Raw genomic sequence first — 16,016 nt, forward strand, 5'->3', positions numbered from 1 at the left:
TGTTTGGAGAGAAAACTCCTTCTCAATTAGAAGCAGTCTTCTATTGAAAGTTTTAAGGTTGTCCCTTTGGTTGCTGGGTCAAGGGGATCACAATATAGATGATATTTTTGTCCCATATTTCTGTTGCTAAGAGACAGGAGTTTTGCATGCACTTTTTGTCAGTTTTGCAGATAGTGCATGTAGCCTTTGCTAACCAAAAAAGAAAAAGGGTACATGTAGCATGTCAATTATATTTACTTTAGCTTTCCAGATTCTAGAAAGTTCAATCTAGGAAGCCATTAACCAATATTCATCTGATCATATTCAAAGAAAGGAAAAAAAGCTCTTAATTTCAGACACCCTTAGCAAAAGCAGCTTCAACTGTCCAGGTTCCTTCCCTGATTCAACAGAGTGAATATGATAATGCATGACAAGGGTAAGTGAGCCATCCTTTCTGGTTTCAGCAAAACTAATAATAATAATTTTAGTAGTAGTGCTATTTCATGCTTTCATCTTTCATGTTTATTTTTTTTTACTTTCTCAGCTAAGATGGTCTCTCCAGAGAGCTAGACTTACTCTTTGAAAACACTGAATTCTTTATTTCATTCATGTTATCTACTTTGCAATTAAACAAAATGTAAAATACAATGTAGGAAAATACATTCTGATTGTAAACCCAGACATATATTATTGTCCTTGTTTGTCTGTTCACTTTTGTGTGTGCTGAGTGCTCAGACTGCATGTTCTTGAGCAGGTAGCCTATTACATCATTGAAAAATAGTACATGTAAGTTGTGTCCACTTATGACTCCTCTGTGCAATCATGTCTATACCCTCAGGTCTCTGTTTTTGTCTTAATGGAGGAAAACTGGTCATGGTTTTGTGAGGTGGAGAGGATCTGATAGCTCCTCAGACACCAGAGCATTCACAGATACAGCATACAGCAGCCAGGCAGATGAAGCCCTCTGACTCCATGGCCAGCTTGGAGGAGAAGGTTCCCCAGGAGCCGCTTGTGTCTTCTTTTCATTTGTTCTGTAGCTGATGCTGTTGCGATTACAGAGCGCTGAACCAGTCCCTGAGCCCTGTACTTCTGTTCTATTTCTAGGACAGTGACAAGGAAGAAAGCCAGAGTCCCCAGGGTGTTGCTCATGATTCATTAAAGAAGATAAATAAGTAAAAGTGTCTTGGAGTTTTTTCTTTCTTTCTTTCTTTCTTTTTTGTTGTTAACCAAGGCACAATAGGTTGGGGGCAGATGGGAGCACAACCTGCAGGCTATGAAAATGCTACAGTGTGCTAATGCTAAATAGCCCTTACCAAAAAATAATTGGAAAGCCATGTTGATGAAGCAATACAGATGCTAAATTGCTAGTAGCCACAGCATATTGATAAACAGCCTGCATCACCATTTAATCATTGGTCAGTAACAGAGAGTAAAATGCTTTGTTATGTTTGTACTAATATATTATTTCATATGTATTATCAGGATGGTTATGTAAGTATGTATTTATGTGAAGTGGCTATCATGTAACGTGAAGGTTGCAGTGCTTAACCTGAATTGCTTTGGTAAATATCAAGCTGTGTAAATAAATGATATGTCAAACAAACAAGTACACATGTAAGGTTGGTAAGTCACTGTGGATAAAGTATCAGCTAAGTAAATAAATAAGAAAGATACACATGCATCATATTAGACTCACATAACTTCAGCAATCTTTTAATTTTCTACTGTGCGCACAGTAGCCTGCACAGCACAGCACTTCATAGTTGTGGAAGTTATGACAGGTTTATCAGGTAAACACACATTTCTAAGGAGCTGGAATAAAGCAATTGCACTGGCAACAATTTAACAATATCACTGTGCATATGGAATAATAACACCCTCTGGAAAGCGTCCCTCGGTCATCCGATGATCCACACGCCAGCCCATTTGTATGCTGTTTACGAGGCTTTTGAATTGACTGCTGCCACACTATAACTACCACTGCAGGATTCTAGCATGCTAAGTGGGCTTCCCTCAGACCCCCCCCCGCCGCCTTGACCGAAAACCCAGTCAGTCACGAATGATATACTTTTCTTCAATGGTGTGTGCTAATCGCCCTTTGGCTGTACACAGGTAATGTTGCGGAGACGAAGGAAAGCCCTTGTGACAGACATAGTGAGATCAGTGATGCTGGGCAGGGGACAGGGGATGATGTGGAGGGGGGGGGGGGGCTGACAGGGGCAGGTATGAGTGAGGACACCAAGGCCAGACAAGCACTGAGTAGCAAGGAAGCAGTTTACTCTGGGGCAGTGAGGCCTGAAAAACCCTGTTAGTCACACAGGGATAAGAGATGCTACCCGAGCGAGTGTCACGACTTAATCCCTTGTCTTTCCTGCTTCATTTCGCCATGAGCACTGCTGACTGCGGCCTCTCGGGTCACGCCTTGGAATGTATGTGGCTGTCTCGGCCATTCGGAGGCCTGGCTTCACAAGGGGCAACTAGAAGTCACTCTGTGGCCACCTCCACTGTTTCTAAATAGGTAAAGTAAAACTATTGGATCTACCAGACTTAACATTGCATTAGCATTATACCTGTATAATTCCACATGTAAGTACTGTCTACATTAGCATCATGTCAGTGTAATTGTAAGAAGAATGGAAGGTGCTCCATGCAGTAATTATTTGGTGACAGTAATTCCTCAAGAACGTGTTCCAGAAATTAATACAAACCATTCTGAATACTTTGAACACACTAATAAATGCTTTGTGATCTGTACAGAAACCTGCATATTCTGACATCTAGCCTGAAGGTTACATTGTCTTTTGAAGACAGGGCAGAACCGTAACATGTACCGAATTATACTGAGTATTTGAATAACACACAGAAACAAAACAAAGGTGATCAGATAATTAATGCCTCACACATGAAAGCATAACAAAAATGGCTTGCAAAACTGTGGATAGCTTCAATTTGAAAAGCGATATCATTGAAAAATTATGTGGGTTTTTGGATATAGCTTTACCACTTTAAATATTTGAGAGCCAAATAAAAAAAAAAACATTTGTTCATAGTAACTACATAATGATAATAGCATTACAATTTGGGATAAAATACAGGCATACCTTTAAGCCTTCCGGACACAAGATGCAACTGCATCAAGATAACAGGCCATTGTTTCAGACTAAAACATACATTTATTCAATTTTCTTTTTGGTAGGAGATATGTTGCTACAACTAAGGAAACATTCAGATGCCTAATGGAATCATTAGTTCTGTTTTCCTTTTCCTTTATTTTTTAAAAAGGGTCCTTTTTCCTCGTTTCTTCAGATAATAGTCCACTAGTCAAATCTACTCATACCCCAGAGGTAGGTTCTGTTTGCCTATCTTTTCGCTCATCTTGTTAACAGATCCCTTTAGCCAATGTGGTTTTAGAGTATTACTAGACACAAGAGCAAAACAGAATATAAAATCGAAATGGAAAGTGCAAATTGCGGAGTGCAAGCAGAGAAAATAGCATGACAACCAATAATAAAAGAGACTGCTACCTGTAATACCCCAACCTAAATAATAAAGTAAAAGCCAGCCTTTGGTCAGTTTGTAGGAACTTGCCAGGGCATCTCAACAAAAGAGATTCAGTTTCAGTGTGCAGTTTTAGATCAGATTTATTAAGGTAAACAGAGCACTCAGCTACCTGTGTAATCATAAGATGACAAGCATTATTGTCATCTTCACCCTTAAAATATGAGTAAAAGACAACCATCAGTCATTTTGCAAGAATGTGCAAGGCGATTTCTACCGAAGGTTTCCAGAGTTTCCGCTTCAGTGTGTAGTTTTAGAACAGATTCACAGAAGGAGGTGGAGAACCCAGCTTCAGTGTAAAGACTTTGTGAGGTAAAAAATGTTGATGATTATCTCCCTCCTCCCCTAAAGTATAAGATGACAGTTAGCCAAGGAACCACGTGGAGGAAGAGCAAATGGATGGCAAGCAATGTAAAAGCCCAGGTAAGGGTGCAGGGAAACCATCTGGAAGCATGTGGGGTCAGGTCATGGTGCAAATGTGTACATACAGGTAGGAGCTCTACACCTTCCCTTTAGCTTATCTTATTGCTTTATTTATTAGCATGACCAGCACAAGACAGACCAAGCATGTCATCATCAGAAACCAAACTGGAGGACAACAGAAGCTCAGGCTTATCAATGGTCACAGAAATGTATCTCACTTGTCTTCCTGAGTGTTAAGTTAGTGAGAGAGTTTTGCATTTGACAACAATACAGCATCTTATGTTGGATTATGATATTTTATTTGGAATGTTTTAAGGGCTGTTATTTTGTATATATTTTGTTTTCTATCAATTCCTTTTTGCCATTAGTCTCTTTTTGGCAGCTGTTCAAAAGCAAAAAAAAAAGGATCATTGGTCACACAGCTGTCAACAAAAATCATAAAAACAATTTTTTGTCTAATAACCTCAGGCTAACCAAAAGGGGCAAGTTGATTCATCATTATTGAGTCCCAAACAAAATGTGATTAGCATTAGCTACAAGTTAAAGGCAAGGCGACTGGATTCTCTAAACCTAAAATAGCACAAATCACCAGAGACATTGAATTGACACAAATGACATTTTACCACAAGCTAAGAGAACAATAGAGTACCAAACGTATGATGTAATGACTAATTATGTAGTAGTAATTGTTATTCATTTAAATCCCATTAATTTCTCCAGATGAGTGGACAGCTTTAGCTTTATAATACCTCTTTATAATACCTCAGCAACAGTCTCACCTGAAAAAACTCAACATCCAGGCAAGGGATGTTCTATCTGAAGTGGAGTATAAGACTCTCAGAAACTTACAATATCATACACTTTCACTATTATCATATATTTATTGTAGTTATTATATTTTTATACTTAATTACAACCACATTTTATCACAGTATTTCTTTTAAACCACTTACTACCATTGCTTGCTAGCCAGCCACAAATATATCAATGTAATAATTAGGTGTACTGTGGGTTTTCCAAATTTATTTAGACCTGTCAATCACATCACATGTTTAAAAAATGCCAGGGAATGAATACACTAACATTTAAGGGAATACTTCTGATGATTATGTATAAATTAGGATTGATTTAAAATGTACAGCTCCTGCATTGTTTCCACATTTGTAGTACTAATTTAATTACTAATGTTATTGTATATTGTATATATAATTTAGTTTTTAATTATTATCTTTCATTTATTTTACATCAAGCTTTCCTGATCTGCTTGCAAATTACTGTTAATGAAAAAAATTCAACTGCAATATATATGACACACAGGAAAAAATGCATTTAACTGTTTGCATTCATGACTACTCATACAAAGTAACTTAAAGCATTATCAAACAGGATGCTATGTCACATACGATCACTGAAAGAATCCAAAAATCTAAAGGAACCATTATTCTATCGTTTACTTAAAAGCCAGGAGGACTGCTACTTTGGGAAAATGAGGCGAGCCTCTCACAGCAATTCAAGCTGCACATATATGGTCTAGTTTGCTTGTCATTTCACCAGCAAACACGAAGCAGCCGACGGATGTCTGACACTGCCAAGCAGAAGCGATGTGAGGTGTGAGATGTAATGGGGAGAAACGGCCATAGCAGTTCAGGCATCTGAAATCGATTACAGGTTACCGCTTTGCCAGTTAAATGAATGAGGTCGCCCGCCAGTCCTCTCACCTCATCAGCCTGTGCCTTTTAATAAAGCTGTAATTATTACCAGATACCCATGTAAAGAAATAAATCAAGCCCTACAGGAGTAGAAAAACATCATCTCTGGGAGACATGGCAGCACGGCGCTGAGGCTTGAAAGGCAGCTAAATCAATCGGATGTAGTGCAACACACCGGGGTGCTGGTTTAATCGGAATCCAACAGTCCCACCAGAAAAAAAATATCGCAAAATTTATTGGAGGCCCCAGAATAGTCTCAGGTCGAACTACAACATAAGAAAAAAAGAGACCCCAAATCATTTAGTGGAGTAGAAATCCAATACGACTTGGTCGAGGTAATGACTTCAGACCTGCAGCCGAATTCGGGGGAAAAAACAAGGCGGCACATACTGTTCTGTGGTTTCTGTCCCCACGAGACTGAAGAAAGCTACACCCGAGTCTCATTCTGAAAGCTCAAGTTCTCACCTGTCCATAGTACCACGTCCACCATGGGTACTAGTGTTGTGCTGGACAACCAATGTAATGTAAATGCAATGTAATGTAAATGGGAAAGAGACAGCATTAGGCAGCTTTTCCCAAATTCATCTAACTCTTCCAGTGTGATTTTTAAAACATGCAATGAAACATTATCCTAATCCAATGAAAACCATAATGAAATGAAAGTGGATGAACACAAAATGAAGATGTCAGGTTGTGTTTCTGGCTCAGTTATCTTGCTTACACTTAGAGCCGCCTATCACAAAGTATTGTCTTTTGCTGTTAGTGTTCTTATTTTTGAATTAAATATTTTTAAATGGATCAAGTATATTCATGAATCACATTTTCAGAGACTTCACACATGAGCCTCGCTGTTATTATTTGAAGTCTTCCTCATTTTGCGTGGCTAAATAGCTAATTAGACAGCCAGCCAAGTAACTAGTGTGAAAAGTTCAAAAATAATATCGAGATTTGCTTTGTTGTGTGTAGTCAGCATCAGTTTGGCTCAAAATACTAATTTGCTTCACATCCAGTTCCTTATCTATATAATTTATGCTATCAAGTTATTACTAATGATTTGACCTTGTGTTGCTGTCATAAATGATGCCAAGCTGTGTTGTACATTGCATAGCGTTGGTACCATAGCATCGTTTAATGCATCTTTAAAGTCTGGTATGCTATCTAAATGATTATAGTCAAATGGTAAAGTTATACACTGTGATACAATTATGTAAAGTGAAAGTGTCAAGAAATGGATGTGGCTGGAGTTGAATAAATTATAATAATGTACACTTCACATGACCTGTTAAAACAGGGAATCTTTTCTTCATGTCCATGCTGTAATACCCACTTAGTTTGGCAAAGCAAATATTGTTCTGTTGTCTCTTTTTGGTTCAGAGGATAGAGCAAAACAGACTGCCTATATCACTCTGTGATACTTGTTGTCTGCATGTCAGGTCTTTTGAGGTAAAGTGACTTAAAATTATCTGTCTGTACCACAGTCATTATGGTTTGTCCTGTTAAATAATAAACACACATAAATTACCCATCATTCACCAAGGTTGCTCATCTCTTCTGTTTAAGATTTGTACACTTGTCTAGCAGCCTACGCCTCCATCAAATTGATTGTTCAGGTCCTACAGCCTCACATTTGAGCATTTTAATATTTTATGTAACAGATATGTAAAAACAGCATCATCAACAAAAGCAAATCGAATATAAATTTTTTGTCCAAGGTTGGAAAGAATATAGGGCATAAGGATTAGGGTGGGCTCTGATTGTTTGACTGACATCAAATAGGATAGGTCAATTACTTTACAGTTCTTCAGCAGTCGCACAAAACAATGAGCAAGCTGTCAAGATATCACGAGCTCCTGCTAGCACAGCAAAAAGCTGTAGTTCACACTCCTTTCACAGCTATCTGCCCAACACTGGCTACAGCAATTACCAAGGTTAGAATTAACAACATACAAGCACATATTTACAGCTGTTAATATGTGTAAAATCTCATCAGCATAATTCCACAAGTGAATTATCTGACCCACAGCATTCTGGCTTTTAGGTGAACCAATAATTTCCATCTTTAAATGACTAAAAGCACGGAATATTTTAGCACAGCAACACATTAGCATTAATCCTGCTAAGGAGGAGATAATTATAGCATCGCCTTTTCAGGCATTTTTATCTTAACTAAATGAAAAGGAACAGCTTACGTAAACCGCACATCCCAAGCTGAAACACCAACGGAAGCATCAGAGAAAAATGTCCTAGACTAACTTTTTTCCCAAAATAAAGGCTTTTAAGGAACACTTTAACAAACAGGTGATGGTGAAGAGCATCCAGCAGGTCTCTCCTTTTTAAAGCATAGACAAATATAGACCTGAGACCTGCAGCTGTCCTTGCAGCGGATAGAAAGATCTTTAAAAAATGATGCCTGTTTTTTATGAAAACCCTGTTGCCAGAGTTAAAATGGGACTCCCCTGTGAGCCCTAAGATAAAGTTTAGCGCAGGCAACCATCCTTTATAGAATAAGAATGAGATGGCGGTGCGGTTAAATATAACACGCTACAGAGATGAGGCAGAATTTCTCAAGGACACAATGAGATAGCACCACGGCAACCCTAAAATGTAAGGACATATCTAATCTTGTGTGACAAACATCTGACATATTTTCCTTTCAATCAGTCCAAGCTCACCTCGGTATCATATACATCTGGAGAACAAACTGCATTGCACTAATGACATGCCAATTAAACTACATAAATTAACAAAAACCCATATCAATGGAAGAGAGCAATCTAACACCGCTTTACTTTCCTATAATGTCCATGGTGTCATATCTGAAAAGTGTTCAGCTGCCCACTGATAATCACCCCAACTTATTCTAGAGGAGTAAATTTAGCTTATTTACACTTGGATTGATATGAAAAACGGCATTCATTAAACTGGACACGGACCAAAAGAATAAAATAAAGTCTCATTACTTAACAGCACAGAATTTCAAAGCTCTTGGCTAAAATGGTGGGACAGAAGAGGCATTGTCTGGAGAAAAAGCAAACGAAGGATGTGACAAGATCTTTAATTTCACCACTCGGAATGTCGCCCCCCGGAAATCACACCACATACGGTCCCCTCGATCAGGGAGATTGGATTGCTAAGAAAAACTGTCTTAGCAATCCTATGAGAAGTCCTTCACACTTCTCCTTGCCGACTGTCACCTGCCAGTCAGGCCGGTTTCCATGGTGACAGCCATAGACAGTCAAGGGATTCGGGGAGAGTGAGAGTCGCATCTGTTGCTATTTTATATCCCTTGCACACACTCTGCCTGGCACAGCTACAAGGGGACACACTCCTCCACACAGGCAGGGCCCAGTGCACACAATCCCAACTAGAAAATTAATTAAAAAGTAAATAACGCAACACAGCTAGCCCCCAGGTCTGTTTGCCCTGCCTGTAGCCCAGCTGCAGTATTGTTACAGCATTTGTTTGCTTGACAAACGCCCTTGTCCAGGGCCTCTCATAAATTGTTATATTCTGAAGCAATTACAAGTTCTGTACCTTGCATAAGCTGAAGCCTTGGATTTGAACACGTAATCTTCAAATTACGATTACAGTTCCTTAAGCACTCCACCGCAACATCTCCTGTTACTGTGCCCATCACGGAATACAAAGCTTCCGTACCAAAAAATAATGTGCATGCATTTGTAAATACCTGGAGGGTAGACAAGTACTGTCGGAAAGAGGACTGATGTTTACAGAATTCCACCTAACATTCTGCAAATACACACACACACACACACACACAAATATACATGCTTTGCTAAAAGGATTGAGAGCTTACACTGCTGTGGTGATAGAGGGACAGAGAAAAGGAATGGGTTTATGTGTGTTTGAGTGTGTGTGTGTGTGTGTGTGTGTGTGTGTGTGTGTGTGTGTTTGAGTGCGTGTATGCACAGGGGGGTGGGGGACCGAGAGCAGAGCATCCCTGTGGGAACTGGAGTGAAATGGAGAAAGTCAATGAAGATGGCACAGAGCCAAGCCAAACACAGTCAGCCAGCCCTGTATGGTTACATTTAGAAGACAACAGACAACGTATGAGGCCTTGGGGTATTCTAACACTGTTAACATCAGATACAATGAGCTTATTATTATTCCACTGGTGTTTAAAGACAGATCATATGCCAAGCTCACATATGGGGTTTAAGGAGAAAAGGGACACATTAAACATAACTTTGATATGTGACTGGCCACGACGCGTTCTCTTGTCCCTGGTGGGGTACTCATGTTTTAAAACTGTGACATAATAATACACAAATGTGCCTATCACTTTTTTCCAGCAAGAGAGGAAAATTCCGATATCATCCACTGAAGTCTGGCAGCATTTGAACAGCTGTAAAAAAAAGTTTAGGATCTAATCTTTCAGGTCAAGTTAAAAAGATTAACGGCTTCCGGCTCCCTTTTCACCAGCCTCGGAGAGATCAGCTTATTTATTTTCTGAAATCTGCATGCGAAGTACCTGCCAACGCGCAGAAGAGTCCGCCAAACCACTGGGTTTATGGTGGAATCAACACTGGCGATTAACACTGACACTGCAAGGAAGCATGTCGAGGTGGTGACACTGCCAACCCCTTATCCCAGAGTCAGGGTCTCTGCAGCCGAGACAAGAATCCTCCTCGTAACGCCATTGCACATCGGAGGCAAACTGACAGCATCAGGAGCCAGTAAATAAAGATAAGCAGTCCTTGGACATGAACCAAAATAAAAGCTTAAACCGCACCAAGCCATAGAGTATTAATCCCCTGTCCAATTCCTCTTCAGAATGATTGGCAGTCTAACGGCTCATTTTTCCAGGGTCTCGTCTGTGATATGGTAAACACGGCCCAGAATTACAATAAATACCGCCTTCTCTTCCCTGTTCTCGGCCAGTGTGACTTCCAGTGGCAATGAACCAGAATGATTAAAGCAAACACAGCGTAGCCAGCTTGCTTCTCTGGGCGTATAAACAATAGCGTAATAAGATAATCCATTCTCACTCATTTTGCAAGTAAAATGCATGTTTACTGGTCGTCCAGTGTAGTTCAACTCGTTGTTAGATTAAGGAAATCAGAAGCCAAACCCAGCTGACCACAAATAGCACATATTACATCACATTACAGAGGTGCTGAATAAGGTGTGAAGTAAGCTATTTTGTTTGGAGTATTATTTACAGGAGCATTTGTCAGTGTCATCCTGTGGGTTGCAAGGTTACAGATGAATTTGGAAACAATTCCAATGAGCCGAACCCCATTTAGGACCTACCTTTCATTCCAAACTTGGAGCGTCGGCCATATTTGTTAATGAGGACAAACAGTACGACGAGGAGCACACAGGCAAACCCAGCGAGGCCGACAGCGATGGATACCTAGAGGATGGAGTGAAAATAACCTGGTCAAAGAAATCTGGGATAAAACAGAATAAGGAACAAAACAATGCTCTGAAAGGAGTCAGAATTCTGCGGAGGCCTGACCCACCCTCCTCCTGCTTGTGCAGCGTCAAAGTTTTGATAAAGATGGCAGAATTAATTTGTTTTATTTTACTCTGAAAATAACAGTCTAGAGGTGATCTTTTCTGATTTAAAACATCAGTCATCATGCTCTTTGAGCCTGGACCGTATTGTCATAGGCTGAGGGAGAGGGCTGGAAGGAACAGCTGCAACTGGTCTAGGAACAGTGAATAAATGTGCATTTGTAATATGCAGCTTTTGGAAGGGGAATGCTGAAGACCAATACAAACTTTAACACATCTTTAATAGTTGGTTTGATATGCTATTCTGTAAATGCATCATTGTATTGAGCATCATTGTACAGTTTTGATGTCGTTTGGATCCTTGACGCATTTATAGAGATGACACCTGCAGTTTATTCTGCTCTTAATTACAGCACTAGGTCGCCTTACTCCAGACTCTGGTAGAAAACTGGTCATATAAAATCTGCTCTGGAAATCTCTTTAGTGGAAAAAAACTAAGCTAAGCTTTTTATCTGAGGGGCTTTTTGTTATCAGCAACCTCTCAGTAAAGACTCCATCATCAGATGTAGATATGGAGCTTGTGCTAAAATATTTCACTCTCTACATTTCTCATTTTGGACACTGATTCATTCTGACGAGCTGAGTCACACCAACGCAGGAAAGCAGCCAGCGCTGTACAAGGCCACAAAGGGCTGGAAACAGCCGGGTGGGGTTCAGGGTTTGAGTCGGAAAGGCAAAGCTGAGGCACCGAATCAGGACTTTATCACAACCGAAAAAGACATGACTCTTATCTGGCGTGGCTGACAATTGTGAGTCTTTGTTTTGCTGATAAATGTTCCAATTAAAAGTAGCCAACAAATTAAAGTAAAGAAAAGCTCTGGATGCAATGTTTTTTTTTTTTTTTTAGTGGAGACCTTCGCATAATTAAGACTGCGGAGCAATTGCAGTAACACACTCCCCATGCCAATGCTTGTTTCTCCATTAAAACCTTTAAAATGAAGAAAATAATCTCCATCTAGTCAATTATGGCACAAAGCTGGGAGAAATTACATTCTGAAGGAGCTGTAAAACACAGCGGCCATGAGGGAAGAGACAGATAGGAGCTTTGAGGGAAGAATTAAAATATCTCACATTAAACCCTTTCTCTTTTTTTCATGCCGGGAACAAGCCTTTCAAGCATACCCCGTTCCATTATGTGCAAAAGGACCATTTTGTTCCACTTGAATTGCATACTCACCCCAAATGTGTCCTCCTCTGGCCTGTGTGTGACACTGATAGGGGGAGTGGGGGTCACTGGGACAGGAGACAGGAAGGCAGGATGAAAGAACATGAAAGCCCAAATTTAGCATCTTATTCATTTATGTCATTAATCACTTCATTCAGCAGACACTTTTATTGGTGGCTACAAGGCCATCAATGACAAAATACAGTAACTGCACATCACAGAAACAACAAGAGCAACTAGAGCCCAAAAAGTGCTTACTTAAGTGTAAGCATGCCGTAGTTATTGATTTTAGAGTGCTTAGCAATTATCTAAGCCTTAACAATAAACCTACATCAAATGAACATAAGACAATAAGACCTGTAAGATCTTTAATGATGATAATAACTTTTATTGTATCAAAGTATTCACATGCTCCTGAGCTGAGAAACATTATCTTTCTTCTCTCTGACATACTCATAGTGATTAACAATGAGCAACATTACGCAGAGATGCATCAGGTTGTTGGAGTACCTCCGTGTTCTCTGGTTAAACAACCATCCTTGTCTGAGTTCAAGTGGTCTGCTATCCATGCTAATGTGAAAACTCTTTAACTAAAGGGATTTTATTCAGCTGAGCTGTATCAGTAGAAATCTCTTTTTTTCAAGGCTTCTTTAAAGGCAAATTACAGCAACACGAGTTAAATAGTGCTGCAGTACCCTTGGCAGGATACATTCCTTATCTGAGAGAGACTGTGACCATGGGAGCACCCAGTCACATGGTGTCCTGTGAAATGAATTTACAGGCAGCTGTGAAAAAACACAAAACCCAAAAAAGAGGGGGAAGAGACTGACCGAAACCAGACACACAGACACACATACACAGACACAAGGATACACGCACACGCAAGTGCAGAAAGCGTTTGAAATCATTTTCTTCAGGTTCGGCTGGTGGGAAGCATGAGGTATGAAGCCTTGCCACTTGAGATCAGAGAGTAATTGCAGACCAATTAATTGGCCCATGGTGGAAGAGCTGCCATGGGCAGGGCTATACAGTAGAGCAAATCCACTCCACACAGCCCACCCCCCCCCACCTTCCTCTCAGCTCAATAATAATTAGAGTCACTCCAACACTTCCATTGAACTTTCAATTTCCTCCTTCAGGAGCTGCTGTGACAGTCGCGGCCTTGTCTTTCACCGCCAGGCCTCCGTGGCAAATTCGCAGACCAAAAAAAAAAAAAGAAAAAAGAAAAAACTCTGTGGCCTCTTCAGAGCGTTTGTAAACGTGAGGACAGGCTCCAGGGCATCGCGCGACCCTACTGCCCCCCCTCGCTCTGCCAATGCAGTCGTGAGAGAGTGGAGCGGAACCGCGCAGGGCATTACTGGGGGGCCCGTCTGTCCCCGGCGCCTTTGGTTCCGAAATGGAACCCCTCATCCAACTTCATTTGAGCTCTGACAGTAACAATCTGTCACTCTCCATCCACGTTCCCGGCGTTATAATGCGTGGAAAATGATAATGAATCTCTCTGGATGAGGATCTGAGGGCCCCCCGATGAAGGGCAGACACAGCACTGCCTCTACACTTAGCTCCACACTCATTACACATTAAACCAAATGGCAGTTCTTTATGGGTGTGTGAGGCCTGCCATCCAAGCAGAGTAGCCATGAAAAGGGACAGCAAGAACAGATCTTGAGTAATATTATGCTAATTCACTTCTATATTTTTTGAAAGCAAAAGGCAAAGCAAACAGAATTTTTACTGTTTATCCAAAACTGTCAAGTCCTATCACCACTTTAGGTTTCCATCCACGTTCTCAAACTATAGAACTCAGAACACTTAGAAGTCACTTACCATAATCATAATCTGAAAAGAAGGGAGAGAGAGAGTTTCAGATCAGCATGTCCACAAAATGACACAAAAATATTACATTGTAAAACAAAGCTATACACAACAGAATGTAGCAATATTTACAGCCACTTTAGAATACAGTGCAGTTATGAATGCTTACTAAAGAATTAATAACTGTGCTATACATCATCAAAATACAAAGTAACACAGCTTATTATGAAGGAATTAAAAACATTTGCTAAAGAATTACTAACTGCAGTACACATCATTAAAAATACAATGTTCATGTTTAGTCCAACATCAGTAAATGTTAGTAAATGTGTTATGAAAGTGGAAGGATTATTAGACTAAGAAAATTCTATAGATGGTTACAGTGAGTGCTGTTGAAATGGAAATATTCATAACATTGATATTGTACATATTGTGAAATTGTCTTGGAATTAATGTAGGAATACACATCAACAATCATCATATCTGATTCTGTTATTAAATCTTTAGTAAGCATTTCTATCATGTATGATGTAATTATTAAGACTTTATTAAGCATTTCTACCTGCATCGTAATATACAGTGTTCTACTGTTTACAGTTTTCTGCTGTATAGTGCTACTACACTGTACAGTGTTACTGTATGCATATAGCTGAGACTATCACCCTTCAGGTAACAATAAGTGTGGAAAACCCAGATTCCTGGAAATTTGCTTTTACAGTAAACCTTTATTTGAACTTTACATCATAAAGCCTATATTACGATGTCCTAAATTTGATATAAGCGTTGTCAAAAAACATTCATGTCTACTTCTTATATCTTATGACAAGTGGCATAACACTGTCAAGATGCCTGAAGCAGTGCATCTTTGCAACACACACTGACAGTTTATCTAAGGTTTTATGTCACATGCTTAATTACGCTAAATGAAGTTGACTGGCACCACTGCTGTGGTTATGCAGGCACCTACCAACATCAGTGAAGGGCGGGGCCTTCAGGAAGTGTCCGTACACCGTCTTGGTGGCAGTGCCGAGGAAGTTGCTGGCCACCAGGGTGTAGTTGCCGTTATTGTGGTGTGTGGGGTTCTTGAACGTCAGGCACCCCTCCAGGTAGTCCTGGTAGATGTCCATCTCCGTGCGGATGTACTCGGTCTGAGGGATCTCCTGGTCTTTGTAAAACCATCGCAGGGTGGGGTGTGGGTAGCCCCGCACCGTGAACTCGATGCAGGTATCGTGACGACGCTCCGGCTCCTTCAGGTGTGTGATGGTCGGCATGACTGCCGGAGGAAGAGGGGAAGGGGGGCGGGGCACAGAAAGAGGTCAGTGTCAGCCTGCCATGGCCCAAAAATATGACAACATTGCATACAAAATTCTAGTCAAAACCCTTCCCCGGTTTAGTTGAGCTGGGGTTTTTTTTATATCCTACTGCTACAATCATGAGCCACATTTATCGCAGCTGAATGGTTTTAACCTTCACCAAACGTTTGCGAGGGCCATGATACGCTTTGTCAGTTTCTGTTCTGAACTTGAGCGGTCAATGTGCTGGCATGTGTGCCCCCCCCCCCCCCCCCCCGCTAGAGACGGAAAGCCCAGGAGGCTTCCTAGATCAGCTGACCACATCTCCTCTGAGGGATGTTAGCCAGAACCCGCCTGCCATGTGAGAACCCACTGGCATTTCCCCCATTTAAATCAGCACACAGGAAGTTCACCCAGCAAATACCAGTAATGCAAAGCACTGGCCATATATGCATTGCAATGAAACACTCAGAATTATATTCAATATAATTCAATATGACATGCAATGAACTTTGTTCATGACTTTGACTGACA

At 40.5% G+C, this 16,016-nt stretch overlaps 1 protein-coding gene across 1 annotated transcript in view; it reads right to left on the reverse strand.

Moving 5' to 3' along the window:
- LOC118788376 (NT-3 growth factor receptor-like) overlaps positions 1–16,016 on the reverse strand; it is a 163,575-nt gene that overhangs the window by 64,360 nt on the left and 83,199 nt on the right. Inside the window, exons 8-11 of the mRNA XM_036544348.1 lie at positions 15,158–15,463; positions 14,203–14,214; positions 12,388–12,443; positions 10,944–11,046 (exon numbers count right to left, since the gene is read on the reverse strand). Coding sequence (XP_036400241.1) covers positions 10,944–11,046; positions 12,388–12,443; positions 14,203–14,214; positions 15,158–15,463 — 477 coding nt within the window. The remainder of the gene's footprint in view (positions 1–10,943; positions 11,047–12,387; positions 12,444–14,202; positions 14,215–15,157; positions 15,464–16,016) is intronic.

This window comes from Megalops cyprinoides, chromosome 13, assembly GCF_013368585.1.
Source record: "Megalops cyprinoides isolate fMegCyp1 chromosome 13, fMegCyp1.pri, whole genome shotgun sequence".
NCBI classification, from domain to species: Eukaryota; Metazoa; Chordata; class Actinopteri; order Elopiformes; family Megalopidae; genus Megalops; species Megalops cyprinoides.